Source organism: Scyliorhinus canicula, chromosome 8 (genome assembly GCF_902713615.1).
Source record: "Scyliorhinus canicula chromosome 8, sScyCan1.1, whole genome shotgun sequence".
In the NCBI taxonomy this organism is placed as follows: Eukaryota; Metazoa; Chordata; class Chondrichthyes; order Carcharhiniformes; family Scyliorhinidae; genus Scyliorhinus; species Scyliorhinus canicula.
Window position 1 is genome coordinate 117,201,190 of NC_052153.1, and position 25,646 is coordinate 117,226,835.

At 46.6% G+C, this 25,646-nt stretch overlaps 1 protein-coding gene across 4 annotated transcripts in view; it reads right to left on the minus strand.

Moving 5' to 3' along the window:
- fer (fer (fps/fes related) tyrosine kinase) overlaps positions 1 to 25,646 on the minus strand; it is a 364,060-nt gene that overhangs the window by 261,714 nt on the left and 76,700 nt on the right. For all 4 annotated transcript variants that reach the window (XM_038805140.1, XM_038805141.1, XM_038805139.1 and 1 more), the window contains exon 5: positions 10,920 to 11,103. In XM_038805140.1, coding sequence (XP_038661068.1) covers positions 10,920 to 11,103 — 184 coding nt within the window. The remainder of the gene's footprint in view (positions 1 to 10,919; positions 11,104 to 25,646) is intronic.

A 25,646-nucleotide genomic window follows, 5' to 3' on the forward strand; every position in this document is an offset into this window, starting at 1 on the left:
ATTTACCACTCAATGAGCCTACTGGCTTCTCCTGTGCCATGATGGCTCTATGGTTCTGACTCTTATGAAAAAAAAATCTATATCGTCCACCGGCTTTAACAGTGATATATATTTTTGCTGCGTTTGAGTTGTCCTCCTAAAGGAATTAAACAGGAAAATAATTATATTTTGTTAATTCTACAGGCCCATTTTCACTTCAAACCTCCAGATGAGTCAGATCCAAAGATAAGAAAATGACAACATTTTTGCAAAAACAGTGTGCTTTTCTTCCAATTCTCACGAAAGACAAACTTCTTTTTTTTTTAAATGTAGGTGCACATGAAGTCTTGCATTATGCTGAATTCATGACACTATGGAGTGTTCTGGTGTTTTTGTCCATGGAGCTAGAGGTGCATTCCTACTTCCCATACTAACGATGTCTTGTATCAGAAAACTAGAAGATCGTAGACATCTTTTTTCATTTCAAAAGGCATTTCTGCAATTCTACAGTTAGCTCTCAGGGGACAGTTACAACCCCCATTATAAAAAAGAAAAATTAGTACCGTGGATCTAAATACACACCAATTCTCTAATATGCAAAATGTTGGGACCAGCTGAAGACATCTGATCAGCAGTCAGAGAAATAGAACGATAAAACATGGCAATTTGCATAGGTGGAAATTATTTTAAAATATTTTTTGCTATCTTGTATGGCTTACAAATAATATTTTGCTGATCAAATGATAATGTCAGTAACACTATGGTCAGGAATCTCCCACAAGAGCAATACTGGGAACACATGCAGCAACACTTCAGTGTTTAAATTTCTGCATTAAGTTTAACCAAAAACTCATCTTACAAATTACCCCCAAGAACATTTTACGCACTTGTCTGCAGTGATATTTACATGCCTCCCTCTGCGTAACTGACAGGCAAAACTAAATATTATCAAATATTAGCCATCTCTGGTATGGTTTGGGCTATAGTCCTACAACTAGGTCAGTGTTAATCACTGCAACCCCACAGATAGGCTTCACTCCAACCCAATAAATGAAAACTCATGACTATTTAAGACTGCCCAATTCACTGACCAAGTTATTTCACTTTGTGAGTTCATCTTCCACAGTAAACACGACAATGCCTCCCAAACCACAGCAATGTGGCTGACTTTTAACTGCCCTCTGAAATGGCCTAGCAAGCCATTCGGGTGTATTAAATTACAAAAAAGCCCAATGAGAATAAAACCAGGTGGATCACCTGACCACAATCTGTAACCTCAGCATATCCCTCACTCCATCATTACCATCAATCTAAAGAACCACCCCTGGTTCAATGATGCAAAGGGAGAGAATGCCAAGAGCAGCACGAGCATAGCTAAAATTGAGATGGCAATCTGATAAAGCTGCACCACATGCACACTAAAAGGAAGCTAAACAATCCTATAGTCAATGATCACATCAAAGCTCAGCAATCCTGCAACATTTAATCATGAATGCTGGTGAACAACGAACTACTTACAACAGATGAACTTCAGCAGTTTAAAAAGGCAATTCACCACCACTTTCTTATAAGCCATTAGGAATGAGCAACAAATACTGGCCGTGCAAGCAACGCTCACATCCCATAAAGGATTTTAGAACTTAACAAGGAGAGGCTCTTCAAATATCTCAGTCCTCAATGATCCTCGATGCACGTCACTTTGAAAGACGAGGTTAAAGTATTTGCACATTCTGTCGGAGTAGGGAGTCAATGAGGCAACTGAGTCTCTCCTGGGGTCCCCTGCATTACAGATGTCAATTCACTGTATGAGATATTAAGAAACAGCCGGACACACTGGGAAAGCACAGATTATGCGCCCGACAATAGCCTGTAGACGGAAGACTAGTTCTCCAGAATTAGTATGCCCCAAACCAGTACAACACTGTCATCCAAACAACAATGTGGCAAATTGTCCAGATATTTCCTGCCCACAAAACACAGGACAATCAAACATAGCTAATTACCAACTCCACCTACTCTAAATCGCCTGGAGGAATGGTGGAAAGTGCTACCAAGCAGCAGTTATACAACAATAACCTGCTCACCGATGCTCAGCTTGGGATCTATCAGAACTGCTTATCGTCAGCTCTCATTGCAGCCTTAGTCCAAACATGGAAAAAAAAGCTAGCTTCCACAGTGAAGTGAGAATGACTGCCTTTAACATCAAGGCAGCATTTGAGGACGTGAACTATCAAGGAACTCCAGCCAAATTGATGTCAATGGGAATCAAAGGAAGACTCTCCACTGCCTGGAGCCATACCTGGAAAAAAGGAAGAACAAAGAAAAGTACAGCACAGGAACAAGCCCTTTGGCCTTCCAAGCCTCTGCCAACCATGCTGCCCGTCTAAACTAAAAAATTCTACACTTCCGGGGTCCGCATCCCTCTATTCACATCCTATTCATGTATTTGTCAAGATGGCCCTTAAACGTCACCATCGTCCCTGCTTCCACCACCTCCCCCGGCAGCAAGTTCCAGGCACCCACTACCCTCTGTGTAAAAAAACTTGCCTCGTACATCTCCTCTAAAACTTGACCCTCGCACCTTAAACCTATGCCCCTAGTAATTGACCCATCAACCCTGGGAAAAAGTCTCCGACTATCCACCCTGTCTATGCCCCTCAGAATTTTGTAGACCTCTATCGGGTCGCCCCTCAACCTCCGTCGTTCCAGTGAGAACAAACCGAGTTTATTCAACCTCTCCTCATAGCGAATGCCCTCCATACCAGGCAACATCCGGGTAAATCTCTTCTGCACCCTCTCTAAAACCTCCACATCCTTCTGGTAGTGTGGCGACCAGAATTGAACACTATACTCCAAGTGTGGCCTAACTAAGGTTCTAACCTAGGATAAAGGAAAATGGGTACTTTTTAGCAGGAGTTTCTCAGGTTAGTACCTTATACCAAATCATCTTTAGCTTCTTCATCAATGCCTTTTCCATCATAATGTCAAAACTGCAGGTGTGTACTGATGATTGATAATTCACAACTCCTCAGATGTTGAAGCAGTCCATGCTTACACGCTGCAAGTCCTGGACAATAAGCTTGGACTGTAACATGTAGCATGTAACAATCACACCACCCAAATAGCAGGCAGGGACTACCTTCAATGAGAGAATCTAATCATTTTCAAAATTCAAGCCCATTACCATCACTAAGTTCCTCCACCATCAACATCCTGAGGGGTTACCATTGAAATTTAATGGAGCCAGTCATAAAAATATTGTAGCTGCAAATGCAAGTCAGAGGCTGGGAAGTTTGCATGAGTAACTCACCTCCTGACTCCCCAAAACCTATCCACAAGGCAGAAGTCAGAGCAAGAGGGGATATTCTGCACTTGCTGGGATTAGTGCAACTCCAACTCCTTCATTGGCATCTCTCCACCACTTCAACATTAATTCCATCCACCCCTAACACACAGTGGCAACAATTTATAGCATACACAAGATGCACAACAGCATCTTGCCAAGAGTCCTTCAAGGCACTTTCCAAATCTGCACTTCCACCACCAAGAACTGGGAAGCAGGTGGATGGGAACACCACCATCAGCAAGCTCCCCTCTAAGTCACATGCTATCCTCTCTTCAAATTATTTTGCCTTTCCTTCATTGTCACTGCATCAAAGTCCTACAACTCCCTCCCTCACAGCACTTTGGCTGTACCGTATACCACACTGTCTGCAGCAGCTCAAGGCACAGTTCATCACCATATTCTTAGGGATGAACAGTAAATGCAGGCCTTGCCAGCAACACTCCTATCCCATGAACAAATGAAAAAAGTGTAATCAGCATATATATCAAATATAACAATATGAAAGACAAAATGTAAAAGGACCAATTACCCAGGCATGCACATGATAATTAGGGTAACAATACAGTCTACGCCCACAACCTGGTCATGGCAATATGTTCTGTGATCAATCCTCCAGCCAGTGGCCCCAATATTTTTTGTCTTTTCGATTGCAGAAAAATTTCCAGATCCACACAATCACCTTCTGCATGTGTTTCAAGCAAACCAAACTCCAAACCAAGGGCCACAATCATGCCATTCATCTCCATTTTAATTGATTCAAATAATGAGTGGACATTCCAGCATCTGGTTTTTAAAAAAAAAATTTAGAGTACCCAATTATTTTTTCCCCAATTAAGGGGCAATTTAGCATGGCCAGTTCACCTAACCTGCGCGTCCTTTGGGTTGTGGGGGTGAAACCCACACAGACACGGTCCAGTATTTGTTTTATACTCCTTCATTTTCTCAAATTTCAGCAGTCAAACGAGATTCAGGACTTCTGGATTAATTCGGCAACAGGACCACAATCAAATCACAGAACTCTATTTTGCAATCAAATCAACAATTTCCAAACTTGTCAGTTACAGTCTTGATACAGAAAGAAGTGTACACATTCGTCAGCACACAACAACCAGCAAGAATGAAAAAAATTTCCTTCACCACTGTTCTGAACAGGGGACAAAGCTATAATATTTAATTACCATCTGTTTTGACAAGGCCTCTATGGATAATGCAAATGATAACAGTTAATATTGCTGTGGTTTTAAAAACCAAGCGTAAATTACTGGAGTCATAATTTACTTGAACTTTTGTATTACAATAATTGTGTAAACTGACTTTCCGGTTGCGGCTATGTGGAGCTTTTTGATGCGACACTGAAGTGTCATCTTTCAGACTTGTCTGTTCGACTGACATTCATTATTCACTATTCAAAGGAAAGCAGAGGAGTTCTATTCGTATCCTTGACAACGTATAATCCTCAATCACAACCATCAAAATAGATTATCCAGGGGACATCCGGTTGCGGCTATGCGGAGCTAAGCCACCCGTTCGGCAGCTCCCGCTTTAATAGGACTTGTGGGCTCTTTTAAGGGCCCCAAACGGCGCTGATTCGACGATTCCCGGTGGATTAAGGGGTCTGGAGCAAAACCCCCCGGGATTTATGGTGCGGAGTCGAAGTGGGGCGAGGAGAAAAACGGCAGCAGCTCCCTTGGAAAATTGGGGGAAGGTGGACAAAATGGCGGCCGGTGGAGCCCCTGAGGAGTGGAGGCAGTGGGCTGAGGAGTAGCAGGCGGCCCTTCTGCGCTATTTCACGGAGCTGAAAGGGGAGTTGTTGGAATCCCTGAAGGTGACGACTAGTAAGCTGCTGGAGACCCAGACAACCCAGGGTGCAGCGATACTCGAGTTGCAGCAGCAGGCCTCTGAGCGCGAGCAGGTGGTTTCGGCCCTCGTAGGGAAGGTGGAGATACATGAGGCGCTTCATAAAAAGTGGCAAGATCGGTTAGAGGAGATGGAGCTTCGGTCACGGAGGAAGAACCTGCGGATCCTGGGCCTCGAGGAGGGGCTGGAGGGGTCGGATCTGCCGGCCTATGTGGCCATGATGTTGAACTCGCTGGTGGGGGCAGGATCCTTCCATCTGCCCCTGGAGCTGGAGGGGGCCCACAGAGTGCTGGCCAGGCGGCCTAAGGCGAATGAACCCCCGCGGGCGGTGCTGGTGCGGTTCAGTGACCGGGATTGTGTTCTCCGATGGGCCAAGAAGGTGAGGAGTAGTAAGTGGGAGAATTCGCTAGTGCGTACCTACCAGGACTGGAGTGCGGAGGTGGCCAAGCGGAGAGCCGGGTTTAACCGGACGAAGGCGGTGCTCCATGGAAAGCAGGTGAAGTTCGGCATGTTGCCGCCTGCGCGCCACCTACAAGGACCGGCATCACTACTTTGAGTCCCCGGAGGAAGCGTGGGCCTTGTGCAGGCTGAAAAGCTGGACTTGAACTAGAGATTGGGGGTTGTGGGAGTTTTTCTATTTATGTATCATTGTTTATGCTGTAGTGGGTTATTCTGTTTGTTTTTGTTTTTTCTCTCGCTTTCGGACGATGGGGGTTATGGTTTTGTGTTCTAAGGGGGGTACTGGGATTTGTGGTTGATCTGTGTCTCTGTTTGTATGGAGTTGGTGGTTGGGTTGGGACTGCGGTTTGGGAGCTGCGTTGGTGGGGTGGGGCAGTGTGAAAGCGCGGGCTTTTCTCTGGTTTCCCACGCTACGGGACGAGGGGGTGGAGCCGGTGGCGAGAGGCGTGGTTATTAGACCGGGTTTCCCGCGCTGAAGCGGTGCCCAGGAGCTGATGCAGGGGAGGAGGGGGGACCTCATATCGGGAGCGGTCGGAGTTAGAGCGGGAGCTGCCGGGGTCAGCAGAAGTCAGCTGGCCAGGGAGGAGTTGGTGCGGGTCGGGGTGAGGTTCTATCGCCGTGGGAAACGGGCCGAATGGGTGATGGCCAGGGGCGAGCAGGCGATGGGCTAATCGACGGGCGAGGGGGGGGCGGGGTGCCCCCTAATCCGGCTGATTACATGGAACGTGAGGGGGTTGAATGGGCCGGTTAAGCGGGCCCGGGTGTTTTCGCATCTGAAGGGCCTGAAGGCGGACGTGGCCATGCTCCAGGAGACCCACCTTAAGGTTGCGGACCAGGTCCGTCTGAGGAAGGGGTGGGTGGGGCAGATTTTCCACTCAGGGCTCGACTCGAAGAACCGGGAGGGTGGCGATCCTGGTGGGGAAGAGGGTGGCGTTTGAGGCGTCTGAGGTTGTGGCTGATAGTGGCGGTAGATATGTGATGGTGAGCGGTAAGCTGCAGGGGGAGAGGGTGGTGTTGGTTAATGTGTACGCCACGAATTGGGATGATGCTGGTTTCATGAGGCGTATGTTGGGCCGCATTCCTGGCCTGGAGATGGGGGGCTTGATCATGGTGGGGGGGGGGGGGGGGGGGGGGGGGGGGGGGGGGGGACTTCAATACGGTGCTGGATCCCCTACTGGATCGTTCTAGTTCAAGGACAGGCAGGAGGCCGGCGGCGGCTAAGGTGTTGAGGGGGTTTATGGACCAGATGGGAGGAGTGGATCCCTGGAGGTTCGGGAGGCCGAGGGCTCGGGAGTACTCTTTTTTCTCCCATGTGCACAGGGTTTATTCCCGCATTGATTTCTTTGTTTTGAGCAGGGGGCTGGTCCCGAGGGTGGAGGAGGCCGAGTATTCGGCTATTGCGATTTCGGACCATGCTCCACCTTGGGTGGATCTGGAGATGGGGGAGGTGCGGGACCAGCGCCCGCTCTGGCGTCTGGACGTGGGGTTGTTGGCTGATGATGTGTGTAGGAGGGTTCGGGGATGTATCGAGAGGTACCTCGAGGTCAATGATACTGGGGAGGTCCAGGTGGGGATGGTTGGGAGGCTCTGAAGGCAGTGATTAGGGGGGAGCTGATCTCCATCCGAGCCCATAGGGAGAGGGGGGAAGAGGAGGGAGAGGGAGAGACTGGTGGAGGAGCTGTTGAGTGTGGATAGGAGGTACGCGGAGGCCCCGGAGGAGGGATTGCTGGGGGAGCGGCATAGCTTGCAGGCCAAGTTTGATTTATTGACCACCAGAAAGGCGGAGACACAGTGGAGGAAGGCACAGGGAGCGGTCTATGAGTATGGAGAGAAGGCGAGCAGGATGCTGGCGCACCAGCTTCGTAAGCGGGACGCGGCTAGGGAGATTGGTGGAGTGAAGGATAGAGATGGGAATGTGGTGCGGCAGGGGACAGAGGTCAATGAGGTCTTTAGGGGCTTCTATAGGGAACTGTACCAGTCGGAGCCGCCGGCAGTGGGAGGGGGAATGGAGAGTGTTTTGGACAGGCTCCGATTTCCAAGGGTGCAGGAGGAGCAGGTGGAGGGACTGGGGGCGCCAATTGAGTTGGAGGAGCTGGTCAGTGGGATTGGCCACATGCAGTCGGGGAAGGCGCCAGGACCGGATGGGTTCCCGGTTGAATTTTATAAGAAATATGTAGACCTGCTGGGCCCCCTGTTGGTTAGGACCTTCAACGAGGCATGGGAGGGGGATGTTCTGCCCCCAACGATGTCTCGGGCGCTAATCTCCCTGATCCTGAAGCGTGATAAGGACCCCTTGCAATGTGGATCATACAGGCCAATTTCACTGCTGAATGTAGACGCCAAGTTGCTGGCGAAGATCTTGGCCACTAGAATAGAGGACTGGGTGCCAGGGGTTGTTCATGAAGATCAGACGGGTTTTGTGAAGGGGAGGCAGCTGAACACTAACGTGCGAAGGCTGCTAAATGTGATAATGATGCCGGCAGCAGAAGGAGAGGCGGGGATTGTGGTGGCATTGGATGCGGAGAAGGCGTTTGACAGGGTTGAGTGGGGGTACTTGTGGGAGGTGTTGGAGAGGTTCGGGGTGGGGTTTATTAAATGGGTGAGGTTGCTGTACGAGGCCCCGATGGCGAGTGTAGTGACAAATGGGAGGAGATCCGAGTACTTCAGGCTCCACCGTGGGACGAGGCAGGGGTGCCCCCTTGCTTTTTGCGCTGACAATTGAGCCTCTTGCCATGGCTCTCAGGGAGTCGAGGAGGTGGAGGGGTTTGGTGCGAGGTGGGGAGGTGGGGAGGAGCACCGAGTGTCGCTGTATGCGGACGACTTGCTGTTGAATGTAGCAGACCCGGTGAGGGGAATGCCGCAGGTCATGGAGATTCTTGCTGAGTTCGGGAGTTTCTCGGGATATAAATTGAACCTGGGCAAGAGTGAGCTGTTTGTCATACACCCAGGAGATCAGGAGGAGGGGATTGGTAGACTCCCACTAAAGAAGGCAGTGAGAGGTTTTAGGTGCCTGGGGGTTCAGGTGGCTAGGAGCTGATGGACTCTGCACAAGCTCAATTTTACTAGGTTGGTGGAGCAGATGGAGGAGGAATTTAAATAGTGGGACATGCTGCCGTTGTCGGGTAGAGTACAGTCCGTTAAAATGACGGTGCTCCCGAGGTTTTTGTTTTTGTTTCAGTGCCTCCCCATTTTTGTTCCGAGGGCCTTTTTTAGGAGGGTGAACAGCAGCATTCTGGGATTTGTTTGGGCGCACGGGACTCCCAGGGTAAGGAGGGTCTTTTTGGAGCGGGGCAGGGATAGAGGGGGGCTGGCACTGCCCAACCTCTCTGGGTATTACTGGGCGGCTAACGTCTCGATGGTACGTAAGTGGGTAATGGATGGGGAGGGGGCAGCATGGAAACGGATGGAGATGGCGTCCTGTGGAGGCACGAGCCTGAAGGCTCTGGTAACGGCGCCGCTGCCGCTCCCTCCAACGAGGTACACTACGAGCCCGGTGGTGGCGGCTACCCTCAAAATTTGGGGGCAGTGGAGGCAACACGGGGGGGGGGGGGGCTCGGTGGCGGCCCCGTCACAGGGGAACCACCGGTTTGTCCCAGGGAACATGGATGGCAGGTTCCTGGGGTGGCACGGGGCGGGCATTAGGAAGCTGGGATACCTGTTTATTGACGGGAGGTTCGCGAGCCTTGGTGAACTGGAGGAGAAGTTTGAGCTCCCCCCGGGGAATATGTTCAGGTACCTTCAGGTCAAGGCGTTTGCTCGGCGACAGGTGGAGGGGTTCCCTTTGCTGCCCCCGTGGGGGGTAAGGGAGAGGGTGCTTTCGGGGGTGTGGGTCGGGGATGGGAAGATGTCTGACATCTACCAGGTAATGCAGGAGGTGGGGGAGGCGTCGGTAGAGGAGCTGAAGGCTAAGTGGGAGGTGGAGCTGGCGGAGAAGATTGAGGAGGGGACATGGGCGGACGCCCTGGAGAAGGTGAACTCCTCCTCTTCATGTGCGAGGCTTAGTCTCATCCAGTTCAAGGTCCTGCACCGAGCCCATATGTCGGGATCTAGGATGAGTAGGTTCTTTGGGGGCGAAGACAGGTGCGTCAGGTGTTCGGGGAGTCCAGCGAACCATGCCCATATGTTCTGGGCATGCCCGGCACTGGAGGAATTCTGGAAGGGGGTGGCGAGGACGGTGTCGAGGGTGGTGGGATCCAGGGTCAAGCCAGGCTGGGGACTCGCGATATTTGGGGTTGGGGTGGAGCCGGGAGTGCAGGAGGCGAAAGAGGCCGATGTCTTGGCCTTTGCATCCCCAGTAGCCCGGCGGAGGATCTTGCTGCAGTGGAAAGATGGGAGACCTCCGAGCGTGGAGACCTGGATTAATGACATGGCGGGATTCATTCAGCTGGAGAGGGTCAAGTTCTGCCTGAGGGGGTCGGTACAAGGGTTCTTTAGGAGGTGGCAGCCTTTCCTCGACTTTCTGGCTCAATGCTAAGGTACTAGGTCAGCAGCAGCAGCAACCTTGAGGGGGGGGGGGGGGGGGGGGGGGGGGTTTAGGGGGATAGTGTTTAAGTTAATTTGCTTATTGTTAATTTATTTTGTTGTTTATTAGGTTTTGGTAGGGGGGGGGGTTTGTTATATGCGTTATTACGGGTGCCGGGGGGTGTTTATTATTATTTTGTTGATATATATTTTTCAAAAAATCCCAATAAAAATTATTTAAAAAAATAAATAAATAATTGTGTAAACTGTATATGCACCATTAGTATAATGCAAGCTTTCAACAAATTCCATGCTACCGTTCGAACTCTATCTGCTACTATTTTGTCAGAAGTGGCAAGAATAAATACCAATGGGTTTCTCCATATTTACATATAGTTTACATAGTGAAATGCTACTACAGGAACAAAAGTAGCCATTAGCTCCTGCTTCAGTCTGTCACCACCCCTCCTTTTACATCCAGCTGTCAAAACATAAATTAATAAAATGCAACGTAAATTAACGCCTCCAGGCAGTTTTCGAAATCCCAATTTTAACTGTTGTTTAAAAACTGACCATTTTTCTTTGGGATGAAGGATCATAATGTTTGGCCGATTTGCAAGTGTGCTGACAATTCTCAATGAGGGCCATGCTGCACATTAAAGTGAATATTTTTAATTAAAAGATCAGATCCCCATGTTAAAGTAGGTTCATTATTCAGCCATATAGACTGGCAAAGTAGTACATTGTTCCAAAACTAGATTAACACAGTCTGTTAGGTAAAAAAAACATCAGATGAGTTATCTAGAATATTTCTTACAAAGCAAGAATCATTTCCTCCTGCATCTTCTGCAGAGAATCTAGCAGCAGAGGAAGAGCTTTATCATAATACTGTTCCTGGTGTAGTTGGGCCCCTTTCACTGCCAACACATACTGATTGTGCAAATTATGGAGTTTCATCGTGGCCTTGTCAAATCGGTCTTTGGCTTTTTCAGTCTCCTTGCCTGTAGGAGGTAAGAAAGCAGATGAGTACAAACTTCAGAAATTCAACCTAAATTAGGCCTGCCATTTCCTGCCCCCCACCATAATTGTGGTGGTTATTCATGCATTAAATTATATAATCCAACAATGGAGTGGCATTGCGATTTGTTTCAAAACATTGTTATGGGAGAGGCGTTTTCAGAACCCCAAAAATGTATCATGGAGTTCAATCAACCTCTCCCTTTAATGGATTGTTGCTTTTGAAGCACACGGCTTGTTCTCCAGGTATGGTATTACAATTATGGACACATGGGTTTTTAAACACAAAACAATGTTTATTCCATAAATTCAACTTAACCTTTTAAATAAACATTGGATCACTTGACACCCTTTACTTCAAAGATAACCCCGAAAATAATACAACATTAAATAATCCTTCAGTTGTTCCTTCAAACATCCAAGAGACTTACCACCTTTAAACAGAAACACATCAGGTTAAAGACATTACTATTATGAAACCAAAAACAGAAGTGAGCTCAGCTCAGCTCCCGCCACCTTCTGACATCACTTCAGTAATATGAGCTGCTTAATTTCTTAAAGGTACTCTCACATGACAACATTTTTACTTTTAGTTAAAGTTTCAAATGGTAGCTCCTCAACTAGAGATAATACATAACATAGAACATGGAACAGTACAGCACAGAACAGGCCCTTCGGCCCTCGATGTCGTGCCGAGCTTTGTCCAAAACCGAGATCAAGCTATCCCACTCCCTGTCATTCTGGTGTGCTCCATGTGCCTATCCAATAACCGCTTGAAAGTTCCTAAAGTGTGCGACTCCACTATCACAGCAGGCAGTCCATTCCATACCCTAACCACTCTCCAAGTAAAGAACCTACCTCGGACATCGCTCCTATATCTCCCACCCCGAACCTTATAGTTATGTCCCTTTGTAACAGCTACATCCACTCGAGGAAATAGTCTCTGAACGTCCAATCTATCTATCCCTCTCATCACTGTATAAACCTCTATTAAGTTGCCTCTCATCCTCCTCTGCCCCATGGAGAAAAGCCCTAGCTCCCTCAACCTTTCCTCATAAGACCTACCCTCCAAACCAGGCAGCATGCTGGTAAATCTCCTTTGCACCCTTTCCAATGCTTTCACATCCCTCCTATTGAAATATATTGACTTTGAAATTCTCAGGCTATGTTCAACTTCTTTCCCGGTCTCAAATGTATCTTTGTAATTCTTCTTCTCCTCCCATCTCCAAATCAAGATATCTGCATTCCTCTAATTCTGGCTTCCTGTGGATTCTTGATTATAATTGCCCCACCATTGGTGGCCATGCCATCAGTTGCCTGGGGCCTCAAGCTTTGGAATTTCCTCACTATACTTCTTTCCTCAACAGGCTCATGAAAGCCTACTCTCTGACCAAACCTTTGGCCATTTAATCTAATATGGCTTGGCATCATGCTAGCTTTAAAATGGCACTGTGAAGAGATGTTAAAATCCCAGTAGGTTTGCTTCTCTTTGGAACTTATTTCAGTTTTGTTTTCACCATTTCATTCTTCAGAAGTGAAAAATTATACAATACACTGTGAAATGAAAAATATTGGCTACTTGCAGTCCTGGTAATTTGGTTGAGTTGGGGTGCAATGTGCAAGAGGAAAATAATACAGGTGATTATTTTTCTACCCAGAAGGGATGGCAATAATGAATGAAAAGTTTATATATTACTACTATACTATTAGCAATGAACATTTTACACAGCATAGATCTGAATCAAAGTTACAATCTCCTTCATAATACCCCAACTTCATAACAGCATTGCAAATTAGTGACACATTTTGCATTTCCTGCACCAGCTAACCTATTTCCCAAGTAAAAGTGGTGGCCAATTCACTTTACAGATTATTGGGAATCCGAGCAGTACTTGACACTATAAATTGGACGGGGGTGGGAGGGGTATGTGTGTGTGTGTGTGTGTGTGTGTGTGTCTCGTCATGTGATGCAAGCATGGCAATACTTGTGTTTCTGTGAGCTCTGGCACGATTCAGTCTATAATCCATTCATTTATCGCGCTCACACAGCTCCTGCTCAACTAATCCAGGAGAATTGCATATTGTCACATTATGTCCCTGGAAGATTTCTGGCTGAACATGGATGACAAAATGCGAGGAAATATTAAGAAAATTGTCGACAAAAAGAGCAGACAGAAGTGAATGGGGTGGACCTCCGGTAACGATATGGAGGTGGAGGTCGCATAAGAACATAAGAACTAGGAGCAGGAGTAGGCCATCTGGCCCCTCGAGCCTGCTCCGCTATTCAATTAGATCATGGCTGATCTTTTGTGGACTCAGCTCCACTTTCCGGCCCGAACACCATAACCCTTAATCCCTTTATTCTTCAAAAAACTATCTATCTTTACCTTAAAAACATGTAATGAAGGAGCCTCAACTGCTTCACTGGGAAAGGAATTCCATAGATTCACAACCCTTTGGGTGAAGAAGTTCCTCCTAAACTCAGTCCTAAATCTACTTCCCCTTATTTTGAGGCTATGTCCCCTAGTTCTGCTGTCACCCGCCAGTGGAAACAACCTGCCTGCATCTATCCTATCTATTCCCTTCATAATTTTAAATGTTTCTATAAGATCCCCCTTCATCCTTCTAAATTCCAACGAGTACAGTCCCAGTCTACTCAACCTCTCCTCATAATCCAACCCCTTCAGCTCTGGGATTAACCTAGTGAATCTCCTCTGCACACCCTCCAGCGCCAGTACGTCCTTTCTCAAGTAAGGAGACCAAAACTGAACACAATACTCCAGGTGTGGCCGCACAAACACCTTATACAATTGCAACATAACCTCCCTAGTCTTAAACTCCATCCCTCTAGCAATGAAGGACAAAATTCCATTTGCCTTCTTAATCACCTGTTGCACTTGTAAACCAACCTTCTGTGACTCATGCACTAGCACACCCAAGTCTCTGTTGGGTGTCGCCCACTAGAATTCTCGATTTCTGGCCCTTTTCACCCAGTTTTTAGGACAACTTTCATAGAACTTTCTCCAATACAATAATTGGTATCAGAGGGTATGGAAACCCTAATGAAAGAACACAACAAGAAAAGAAACAAGCGGTAGTCTGCCAGCAAGCTTGAGCACGGTGCAGAGTTCTGTGGGAGAAAAGATGGCGGGAGCAGGTTCACCAGGTGGAGCTGCATCCATTATGGTGGATACACTGGCCGAGGAATTTGAGCAGCAATTTGCAAAGCATTTTGAGCGACGTGGGAAGGAGATGATGGGAACTCTCAGTCAGAGGAAGATGCGTCGGGCTTGAATAAGGAAGCTCTTGGAAAGGCGGAGACGGCGCGTGAGCATGGTGAGGTGTGGAAGGGGGTGGAGACACTGTCGTGGAACAGCGACTAGCTTGCCTTTCTGAAAGTGCAGCCGTTTAAGGTGGAGGACAGTGATAAAGGACTGAGAGCCAAGATGGGGGACCTGGAGAACAGGTCGTTGCGACAGAATCCGCAGATTGTGGGGTTGGAGAGCCCAAGGCCGACAGAGTACTTCTCGGGGATGTTCACAAAGCTGCTGGGGTAGGAGGATAATGCCACCCCTTCGGGCTGGATCGGACTCATCGGTCTCTTTGGTCACGGGCGAACGATCCTCAACAGAGCGAAGGTACGCAGTACCTGGCGAGACTGAGGGTTACGCACAACTACAAGGACAATTTCTTCGAAACAACAAAGGAGGCAGAGGTGTTTGTGAAGGCTGAAGGACAGGGACTGAACGGAGTTGGAAATATGGTTTCTGATGTTATGGTTGATGTTATGTTTCTGTGGCAAAGGGTGCTGTGTACGAGTACGGGCAGAAGGCCAGTCGCTTGTTGGCAGGCCAGCTCTGGCGGCATTTGAGGAATGTTATCAAAAGTTGGAGAGGTTGTAGCCCCCAGTGGACGAGTGAGATATGAGCAAGTTTTTAGAGGGGTTGGAGTGTCCATTAGTGGAAGAGGATAAGGTGTGGCTGGAGGAACGAGTGGGGGTTGAGGAGGTTCAGGCAGCGATAGGGAGAATGCAAACTGGTATGACATTGGAGCCAGATGGGTTCCCGGTGGAATTTTATAATAGGTTTGTGGACAGGCTGGCACGGCAGTTATTGGGGAGGTTTGAGGACGTGGTAGCGGAGGGCGGGCGCTTCCAGGGACAATGGGGTAGGCATTTATCTTGCTTTTGTTATGGAAAGATAAGGACCCACTGAGTATGGATCTCATCGGCCAATAGCCCTGCTAAATGCAGATGCCAAAATCCCTGCCAAAATGTTGGAGCTTAGGCTGAAGGAGTGTCTCCCGCAGGGAGCCAGACAGGGATTGTGAAGGATAAGTGATTGGCCTCGGGTTTACGGCTAGCTTTTGATTGGGTAGAGTGGAGTTATTTATTTGTGGTTTTGGAATGGTTTGGTATTGGGCCCAAGTTTGTAGCGTGGGTCGAATTGTTTTACAAGGATTCGAAGGCAAGTGTTCATATGAATGCAGTGAACTCGGGATACTTTTAGCTACACAGGGCAACAAGAAAGGGCGATGGAGTCCTTGGCCATTGTGCTGAGCAGCTCGGATAAGTGGAGGGGGTGGTGGGGAAGGTGGATGGAGCTTAGGGTGTCCTCGTATGCAGATTACTTTCTTTTGTATATTTCGGACCCAGTCCCCATGGTGGGGGATATCATGGGGCTGCTTGAGCAAATTGTGGCATTTGCGGGATACAACTTGAACTTAGAAAAGAGCCAGTATTTTTTGGCCTCCCCGCCAGAGACGGGAGCTAGTTTGGGGGTATTGCCGCTTTGTGTGGCGACCACTCACTTCAGGTATCATGGGGATGCAGGTGACTCACGATTCAGCCCAGCTCCGTAAATTGAACTTTACAAGCCTGTTCGTGGGGTCAAGGTGAAACTTCAGGGGTGGGACAATCGCCCTCTATCATTGGCAAGCCATGTATAATCCTAAAGATGAATAATTTGCCACAGTTTTCATTTTTATTTCAATGTTTATCGGTCTTCTTGCCGAAAGCATTTTTCATAGGGGTGGCACAGTTGATTTTGTCATTTATCTGAGCAGGCAAGGTAGCTAGGATTTTAAAATGGTGCTACAGAGAAGACAGTTGGGAGGTTTGGCTCCACCGAATCGGATGTATTATTATTGGGCGGTGAATGTCGAGAAGGTGCAGGGGGCGGGTGTCAATTTGAGCGAGGATGGAAGCAGGTTCTTGTAGGGGGTCGGGGGCGCTGGCAACAGTGCCATGCCAGTTTGCCCCAGGGAAATATTTAGGCAGGCCACACTGAAGATATGGAGGTATGTTTCGGCAGCATTTTAAATAAGGAGTGGGGTCCAAGCTGATGCCAATCCGAGCAAATAATTTGTTTGAGCCGGCGAGATTGGGTGTTAGATTTCATGTGCGAGATTAGGGTTAATACAATTAAAGATGGTGCACAGGGCGCACCTGACGAGGTCGACGATAGGCAGGTTGTTTGAGCGAGTGGAGCACATTTGCGAGTCGTGTGAGGGAGACCCGACCAACCACTTGCTTATGTTCTGCTCCTGCCTGAAGTTGGGGAAGATTTGGGGCTCTTTGTTCAGCACGTCAGATATTTTGCAAATGGACTTGGACCCAGCCCCCTGGGGACCACGTTTAGGATATCGGACCTGCCAGACTTGCAGATGGGGGCGGGTGATTTAGCCTTCACTTCACCGCTGGGTCACTGTCTATGCGGAGTCTGCACGTTCTACCTGTGTCTGCGTGGGTTTCCTCGGGTGCTCAGGTTTCCTCCCACAAGTTCTGAAAGACGTGCTTGTTAGGTGAATTGGACATTCTGAATTCCCCCTGAATTCAGTGTAACTGAACAGGCGCCATAGTGTGGCGACGAGGGGATTTTCACAATAACTTCATTGCAGTGTTAATGCAAGCCTAATTGAGACACTAATAAAAATGATTGTTATTTGAGTCTAATGTGTATCCGTTCAAGGGAAGGGGTTGTTTTGTTATCTTTCCTATTTTGGGTTCTCTGTTTTATGTATAAAATGTTAACGACCTAATAAAAACATTTTTTTTTTTTTTAAAATGACGGGTGGAGCAGTGGGTGGTGGCGGGGGGGGGGGGGGGGGGACTGTCTGGGTTGTGGATAGATTTATCTTGTAAATTGTAGTTATCCCACCTTGTTTTGTCAAGTTGTTAATTTTTTTCCCATCTTTTGGTAGTGGTTTTGTAAAAATTCTGTAAAATCTTGAATAAAAACAAGTTTTAAAAAAAATTAGAGAGCGCATCACAGCTGCTAGTAACCGGGGGGTTGTGATTTTAGTCAACAGGGCTGTGCCTGTTTGATGGCTGTGTTTCATGCATATGTACCCCAAAGTCCCTTTGTGTTGCAGCCTTCTGTAATTTTCTCCACTTATATAATACTCTGTTCTTTTGTTCTCCCTTCCAAAATGAACAAGTTCACATTTTCCCACATTATACTCAATATGCAAAACTTTTACCCACTTACTTAACCTATCAATGTCTCTTTGTTTGCTCTCAAACTTGCCTTTGCATCTATTTTTGTATCATATGCAAATTTGGATACAGTACATTTGCTTCCTTCCTCCAAATTCAGTGAAGACTGCAGAAGGGCATACCAGGGGCAGCACCAGGCATACCGAAAATGAAGTGTCAACGTGGTGAAGTTACAATACAGGACTACTTGCATGCCAAACAACACCAGCAGCAAGTGATTGACAGGGCTAACCAATCTCACAACTAACGGATCAGATATAAACTCTGCAGTCCTGCCACATCCAGTCTTGAATTTTGGTGGAAAATTAAACTCACTGGAGAAGGTGGCTGCATAAATATCCCCATCCTTAATGACGGAGGAGCCCAGCACGGCAGCGGGGTAGCACAGTGGTTAGCACTGTTGCTTTACAAGGGACCTGGGTTCGATTCCCGGCTTGGGTCACTGTCCGTGTGGAGTCTGCACGTGGGTTTCCTCCGGGTGCTCCAGTTTCCTCTCAAGACCCGAAAGACGTGCTTGAGGGGAATTAGGCATTCTGAATTCTCCCTCGGTGTACCCGAACAGGCGCCACAGTGTGGCGACTAGGGGATTTTCACAGCAAGTTCATTGCAGTGTGTTCATTATTATTTTTAACTGTGCAAAAGACATATGCTCCAGAACTTGCTCGCCCCTGACCAAGCTGTTCCAGTACAGCTACAACACTGGCATCTATCTGGCAATGTGGAAAATTGCCAGATAAGTCCTGTACACTAAAGGCAGGACAAAGCAACCTCCACTTCCAACCCAATCAGTCTAATCTCAATGATCGGTAAAGTGATAGAAGGGGTCATCAAGAGTACGATCAAGCGGCACTTACTTCGCAATAACCCGAGAACTGATGCTCAGTTTGGATTCTGCCAGGATCACTCAGTTATGACCTCATTACAGCAGTGGTTAAAACTAGGACAAAAGAGCTGAACTCCAGAGGTGAGAGTGACTAACCTTACATCCAAGAAGCATCTTATTGCATGTGGCATCAAGGAGTCCTAACAAAACTGGAGTCAATGGAAATCGGGGGGGCGGGGGGGGACTCTCCACTGGTTGGAGTCATAACTAGCAGAACGGAAGATGGTTGTGGTGGTTGGAGTTCAATCACCTCAGTCCCAGGACATCAGTGTGTGTGACAAAAGCAGGTTTGTAAAAGTATTGGATTATAAACATTTAGCAATTTAAGGTTTGAAAGCCTGGGTTAGAGTGTGCTTGACTGCAATAGTCATATTTTTAAAAGAATCCTGTTCTGCAAGGGCAGAAAGTTTTTAGAAGCTAGATGTGAAATTTACCATCGTAAAAGCTTGAGCTAATGCACTGTTGTTAGACATGGGGGAGAGACCCAGGGGAGATGTGTTTTCAGCCTGGGGAGATGATGTCATTGCTGGGGGGAGATGATGTCATTGCTGGGTGGAGCTGCGGTATTCAGACATTTTGAGAAAGCTTTTTTCTGGTCCGACTACCCTTTAGACCACAAGAAAAGTATTTTGCTCTCACAGGAGGATAGTTAAAAAGATTAATGGTAGTTAAAGCAGTGCAGACCTGTTTGAGGACTGGGGGTGGGGAGGGGGGGGGGAAGAAAGAGAAGCTGAAATAAACCAATGAAAGAGCATTTTGAAGTTATTCAGCCAGAGTCTGCAGGGGTTCCAAAAAGGAACAAAATCTATTCTGGAAAGCAAATATTGCTCTGTGCCATTGGGATGCAGCTTGGATTGAGAGCTGTATGTCTCTTTTTTCCCCCCATTTTTTGCTGTTTAATTGGGAATAGAGATAGTAATTAAGGTTCCAAAAGAGAAAATGCTGGAAAATCTCAGCAGGTCTGGCAGCATCTGTTGGGAGAGAAAAGAGCTAACGTTTCGAGTCCAATGACCCTTTGTCAAAGCACTTAATTAAGGTTATTGTATTTACTGTATTTGGTAGTATTGTTTAAGGGATAATCATAAGCTATTTTTGGGTGTGAGGTTAAAGATTTGAATACTGTGTTAACAATAAAGTTATGTTCTAAAAATACCAACTCCCTATTTTTTATGCAATTACTCCTGGAGCATGTTTCTTTCCTCAGTCTTGTAAAATAAACTAAAATGTTGGCGTTTTGGTCCAGTATGCTAGCCACTATTGGGGTCTGGTCTGGGATCATAACAACTGCAGGAGTTCCTCGGGGTAGTGTCCTAGGCCCAACCATCTTCAGCTGCTTCATCAATGACCTTCCTTCCAACACAAATCAAATGCGGGGATGTTCGCCGATGATTGCACAATGTTCAGCACCATTTGCAAATCCTCAGAGACTAAAGCAGTCCATGTGCAAATGCAGAAAGACTTTAACAATATCCAGGCTTGAGCTGACAAGTGGCAACTAACATTCGCAGTCATTGCCTGACACTTATGTGGCGCGAATGTTAGTTAAAGCATCTCCAATAAGAGAGAATCAAACAATCGGCCCTTGATATTCAATGGCATTACCATCACTGAATCCCCTACAAACAAAATTCTGGGGTGTTACCACTGGACCACAAACTGAACTGGACTAGACATATCAATAATGTGGCTACAAAAGCAGATCAGGGGTCAGGAATCCTGCGGCGAATAACTCACATCCTGACTCCACCAAAGCCTGTGCACAGCCTACAAGGCACAAGCCGGGAGTGTGTTGGAATACTCCTCACTTGCCTGGATGAATGCAGCTCCAACAACATTGAAGAAGCTCAAGACCATCCAACACAAAGCAGCCCGTTTGATTGGCACCCCTTCCACAGCAATCACTACCTTCACCACCAATGCACAGTAGAGCTGTATGTACCATCTACAACATGCAATGCAGAAACTCACCAAGGCTCCTTCGGCAGCATCTTCCAAACCCACAACCACTACCATCTAGAACGACAAGGGCAGCAGAAATGTGGGAACACCATTCCCTGCAAGTCATTCACCATCCTAACTTGGAAATATATCACTGTTCCTTCCCTCTAACTGGGTCAAAATCCTGGAACACCCTCCGTAATAGCATATGTGGACCTATGCCACATGGACTGCAGCAGTTCAAGAAGGCAGCTCACCTCCACCTTCTCAGGGCCAATGAGGGATGGGCAACAATTGCTGGCCGAGCCAGCAGAGCTCACATCCTGTACAAAATGAATTTTAAAAAGTAATTAATATAGATTGTAAACAGTTGTGGTCCCAGCACTGATCCCTTTGGAAGCCCACTGGCTACAGTTCGCCAATCTGAAAAAGAACCCCTTATCCCCACTCACTGTTTCCTGCCCATTACCCAATTCTCTATCCATGCCAATATGCTACCTCCAACACCATGGGCTCTTATCTCATGACTTAATCTTTTATTCGCTACCTTGCCAAAAACCTTCTGGGTCTAAATAAAACACATCTCCTGGTTCCCCGCTAACCACTCTGGTTGAGACTTCCTCGAAAAACTCTAACAAATTACTCAGACATGATTTCCCTTTCATGAAGCCATGCCGACTCTGCTTGATTAGATTAAAAACAGCCTCTTCCCTGCTGTTGCCAGACTCCTGAATGGCCCTCTTATGGACTGAACTGATCTCTCTATGCATCTTCGCTACTGTTGTAGCACTACATTCCATATGCTTCACCCAATGTCGATGCCTATGTATTTACATTGCGTATTTATTGTGTGTCCTATGTTTTTCATGTATGGAACAATCTGCCTGGACTGTACACAGAACAATATTTTTCACTGTCCCTCAGCACACATGACAAATTGAAATCTTATAATTTTCCAAATGTGCTATTACTTCCTTAATAATAGCTTCCAACATCAGCTTCAACAAATTCTTTCAACGGTGGGGATTTCAACTGCCACCTTAATCTTTCGATGGAAAAACTTTCCATAACTAGGAATCCTCCCACTGTACAGGTAAAGGGTATTTATCCTTGATCTAGATCTTGGTTAGCATTGTTGCTTCACAGCACCAAGGACCTGGGTTTCATTCCCAGCTCGGTTCACTGTCTGTGCGGAATCTGCACTTTCTCCTTGTCTACGTGGGTTTCCTCCGGGTGCTCCGGTTTCCTCCTACAGTTCAAAGATGTGCAGGTTAGATGTGCAGGTTAGATGTATTTGCCATGCTAAAATTGCCCTTAAGTGTCTAAAAAGATTGGGTGGGATTACTGGGTTACAGAGGTGAAGGTGTGGGCTTAAATAAGGTGCTCTTTCCAAGGGCTTTGCAGCCTCGATGGGCCGAATGGCCTCCTTTTACACGGTGCATTCTATGATTCTATTCTATGATTTAATGCATCTCTGTTTCAGGATCACATCTTTATCTCGTACTTTAAGACCGAATTTAATATCTTCTGTTCAGTGAATTTTCTCTCTGAAGTAGCAAGCCTTTTAATCCTGTGGGAAACCTGCAAAGCCTGTGCAAAGGGCTTGGTCATTTTGTATATGGCCAGCAAAAATGGTAAAATGTTGGAACGACAGCGTTAGCTTGAGTAAAATTGGCTGAAACAGAGAGGAAGTAGGGTAGCAATGCTCACCATTAAAAGTTGAAATTAATGCAATCCGAATGGCACTGGACTCCTTGCTGATTTTGCTAAAAAGCTATACAAGTTTGGAAATAAAATGAGTAGGTATTTGGGCTTTCCTTTCCAAGAAGATGGACACTCTGTGCTGGACTCCAAGGATAACAGAATGATTAAGATGGAGGATATTAGTGGGGCATTTAAAAGTCTCCACGCCGATTTATATAAAACAGGCAAGTTGAAAAAAATGAAATGAAAATCGCTTATTGTCACGAGTAGGCTTCAAATGAAGTTACTGTGAAAAGCCCCTAGTCGCCATATTCCGGCGCCTGTTCGGGGAGACTTATGGGAATTGAACCGTGCTGCTGGCCTGCCTTGGTCTGCTTTCAAAGCCAGCAAATTAGCCCTGTGCGAAACAGCCCCTTAGTTGGGGATGCACTAGTACATATGAAGCATTTTTTTTCTTCCTTAAACTCCCAACAATTTCTGAGGATAAATATTGACCCCTAAATGCTCTCATTTCTAAGGGGGAAGTGGTATTTGTCGTGAGGAATTTTCAGGCTGGTAATGATGTGGGGCCTGATGGTTTTGGGAGTGAATTTTATGAGGAATTTAAAGTCCAAAGATGTGCACATTAGGTGGATTGGTCATGCTAAATTGCCCCTCAAGCGTCCAAAAGGTTTGATAGGCTTACTGGGTTACAGGGATAGGAAGGCGGCCTGGGCTTAAGTGGGGTGCTCTTTCCACAGGCTGGTGCAGTATCAACGGGCAGAATGGCCTCTTTCTGCACTGTAAATTCTATGGTTCTATGATGAAATGAAATGAAAAAATGAGAAATCGCTTATTGTCACGAGTAGGCTTCAATGAAGTTACTGTGAAAAGCCCCTAGATTTGTGAATCGGTCCTCTGGATTGGTATGTATAATCATTCATTCGAGCAAGTCTGTTGCCTCAGGCACTTCAAGCAGCAAACAACTCCTTAATTTTAACCCCGAGTAATGTGCATCCTCCAGGCCGATCTTACAAGTTTCCCATGGGATTGAAAAGCTTACATCAGAGAGAATTGACCGAATAGAAGAGATCAATTTCGGCCTTAAAGTATGAGATAAAGTTGTGATCCTTAAGCAGGGATGCATTAAATCTCCAAGATCTTGAATATAGATTTGAAATTGTTGTCTAAAATACTGGCATTGCGTTGGGTGATCAGACTGGGTTCACAAAGGGCCAAAATTGATGTAACAATGTTAGGAGACAAGGCTCCAATCGTAACAGCAACACCTTAGCAAGAAGCTTCGCGCCCACGTTTAACAGAGAGATCGGAGAGATCACAGTCTGTGGGTCTTTATCCTTCTTTAAGAGCAGAAAAATCGACTGTCGTACCACCCCATCTGTGGAGATCAAATTGAACTGCATTTGCAGTTTTTTCCTATCTGTTAGTAATTCTGGGGATGGACTGCTTGCATATCTGCGATCTACCTATATATCATCCACCAGTTTTTTCCCCCGTTCCTTCCTCGCCTCCGCATCAACATGTGCCTTTAAAGATATAATTTCTCTCTTGAATACTACCCTCAGCGCCTCCCACAGTATAGAGAGTAAGATCTCCCCATTATCATTGTGGAAGGTATAACCCTGAATAGCCCTGGAGATCCTTGTACAAAATCCCAGGTCTACTAGCAGACCTACATCTAACCGCCACCCCTTCCAACGCCACCAGCCTACCTCCAAATCCAGGACCACCCAATGTGGTGCATGATCAGAAATGACCACCGCCAAGTACTCAGATTTCTTCACCCCTGCCAACAGCACCTGGCTCACAACAAAGTAGTCAATCCTGGAGAACACATGATGTACGGGAACTCTTTCTCCCCCCAAGTGCCTGAACCTCCAAGGTCCGTGTCTCACACCCCCCCCCCCCCCATCATATTTTGGAGGGGATTTGAACAGTTTCTTGGACCCAAAATTAGACCGCTCAAATCCCAAGATCTGACGTTTCCAAAGTTCTCTTTCTTCATGACTCAAGTGGAACGTATGGACCCTTGGATTTCCTATATCTGGGCACCAAACACTACTATTTTTCTTCTGTTCACCAGGCTTATTCAGGTAGTGACTATTTTTTCTTAGACAAAGTTCTTCTCCCCGCAGTAAGAGCAGCTGAGTACTCAGCCATAGTCATATCAGACCATGTGCCCCATTCCCTGGACTTGGTTCTTGCATCCATGGCTATCGTCAACCTCCACTGGAGGTTTGATATAGCCCTATTATCCAACAGGAAATTTTGTACGTCTATATCCATCAGCACAAACAATTTTATTAAAACAAAAAGGGCTGATTCCACCACCACCTCATTATTGTGCAAGATCCTTATGAAAACCTCGAGGAAACATAATCTTCCATAATGCAAATGCATAAGCTATCAAACAAAGAAAATTGAGACAGCAAGGATTGGTGGACTCGTATTTTAGAAATAGATCAGCATAACCCCATTGCTCCCACCCCCATGTTGTATGCAGACAGACTACGGTTCCACATTCAATTTGATTTACTCTCTACCCTCAGGTGATGTGCATGCTACAATGGTCAAAGGTGGCTTTTTCGGAACACGAGGAGAAAGCTGGTTGCCTAGTGGCATACCAGCTCAGACGCCAGTCTGCTTCCCAATTTATTTCCCAGATACATGACTCCTCCCATAATCTCACTGCCAGATCCTCTGCTATTAACCCAACCTTCGTTTCCTATTATTATAACCTCTATAACTTTGGATGGCTCGACAATGGCTAACTTCTCAAATAACCTAGACATCTCTTCTGTAGATGTGGACAGGAGTAGAGACTTAGGCTAGTGTTTTTTTTAAACAGGGATAGGGCAGGGAAAATGGATGTAGGTAGGGTGCTCTTTCAGAGCGTCGGTGCAGACTCAAATGAGCCGAATGGTCTCCTTCTGCACTGAAGGAATTCTATGGTTCTACTTCTATAATCGCAAAGGACCCGACTTCATCATCCTTAAACATTATTGCCGTCCTTCATTCTTCCTTTCCTAATGCTTGTATCTATGAGATATTGTACTCCGCCCTCCCATTCTTTCAGTCTGGTCTTATTTATGGCCACATCATATGCTGATGAGGTGGTTTACACCTGCAGCTCATCCTTCTTATTTACCATGCTTCCTGCATTTACAAAGATGCACTGCAAACCTCTCTTAGGCCTTCGTGTGTTTGATTTGTTTGGTTCAGTCTAATACCACACTAGCTTTTCACTTTAGTGTTGTCCGTCTCTTCCAATCCTTTGTGCACCTGGTTTCTCCTTTCGAAATCTACATCCTGATGTCCACCCGCTTGCCAAATTAGCTTAAATCCTCCTATAAAGCACAAATGAACGTCCCTATAATGGCTTCAGTGCCAGCTCCATAGTGGTTCAACCAATCCAATCTGTACGGGTCCCTACTCCCACGGAACTGATTTCAATGCTCCAGGGATCAAACATTCTCCCTCCTGCATCATCTCCTCCATCCTCATGT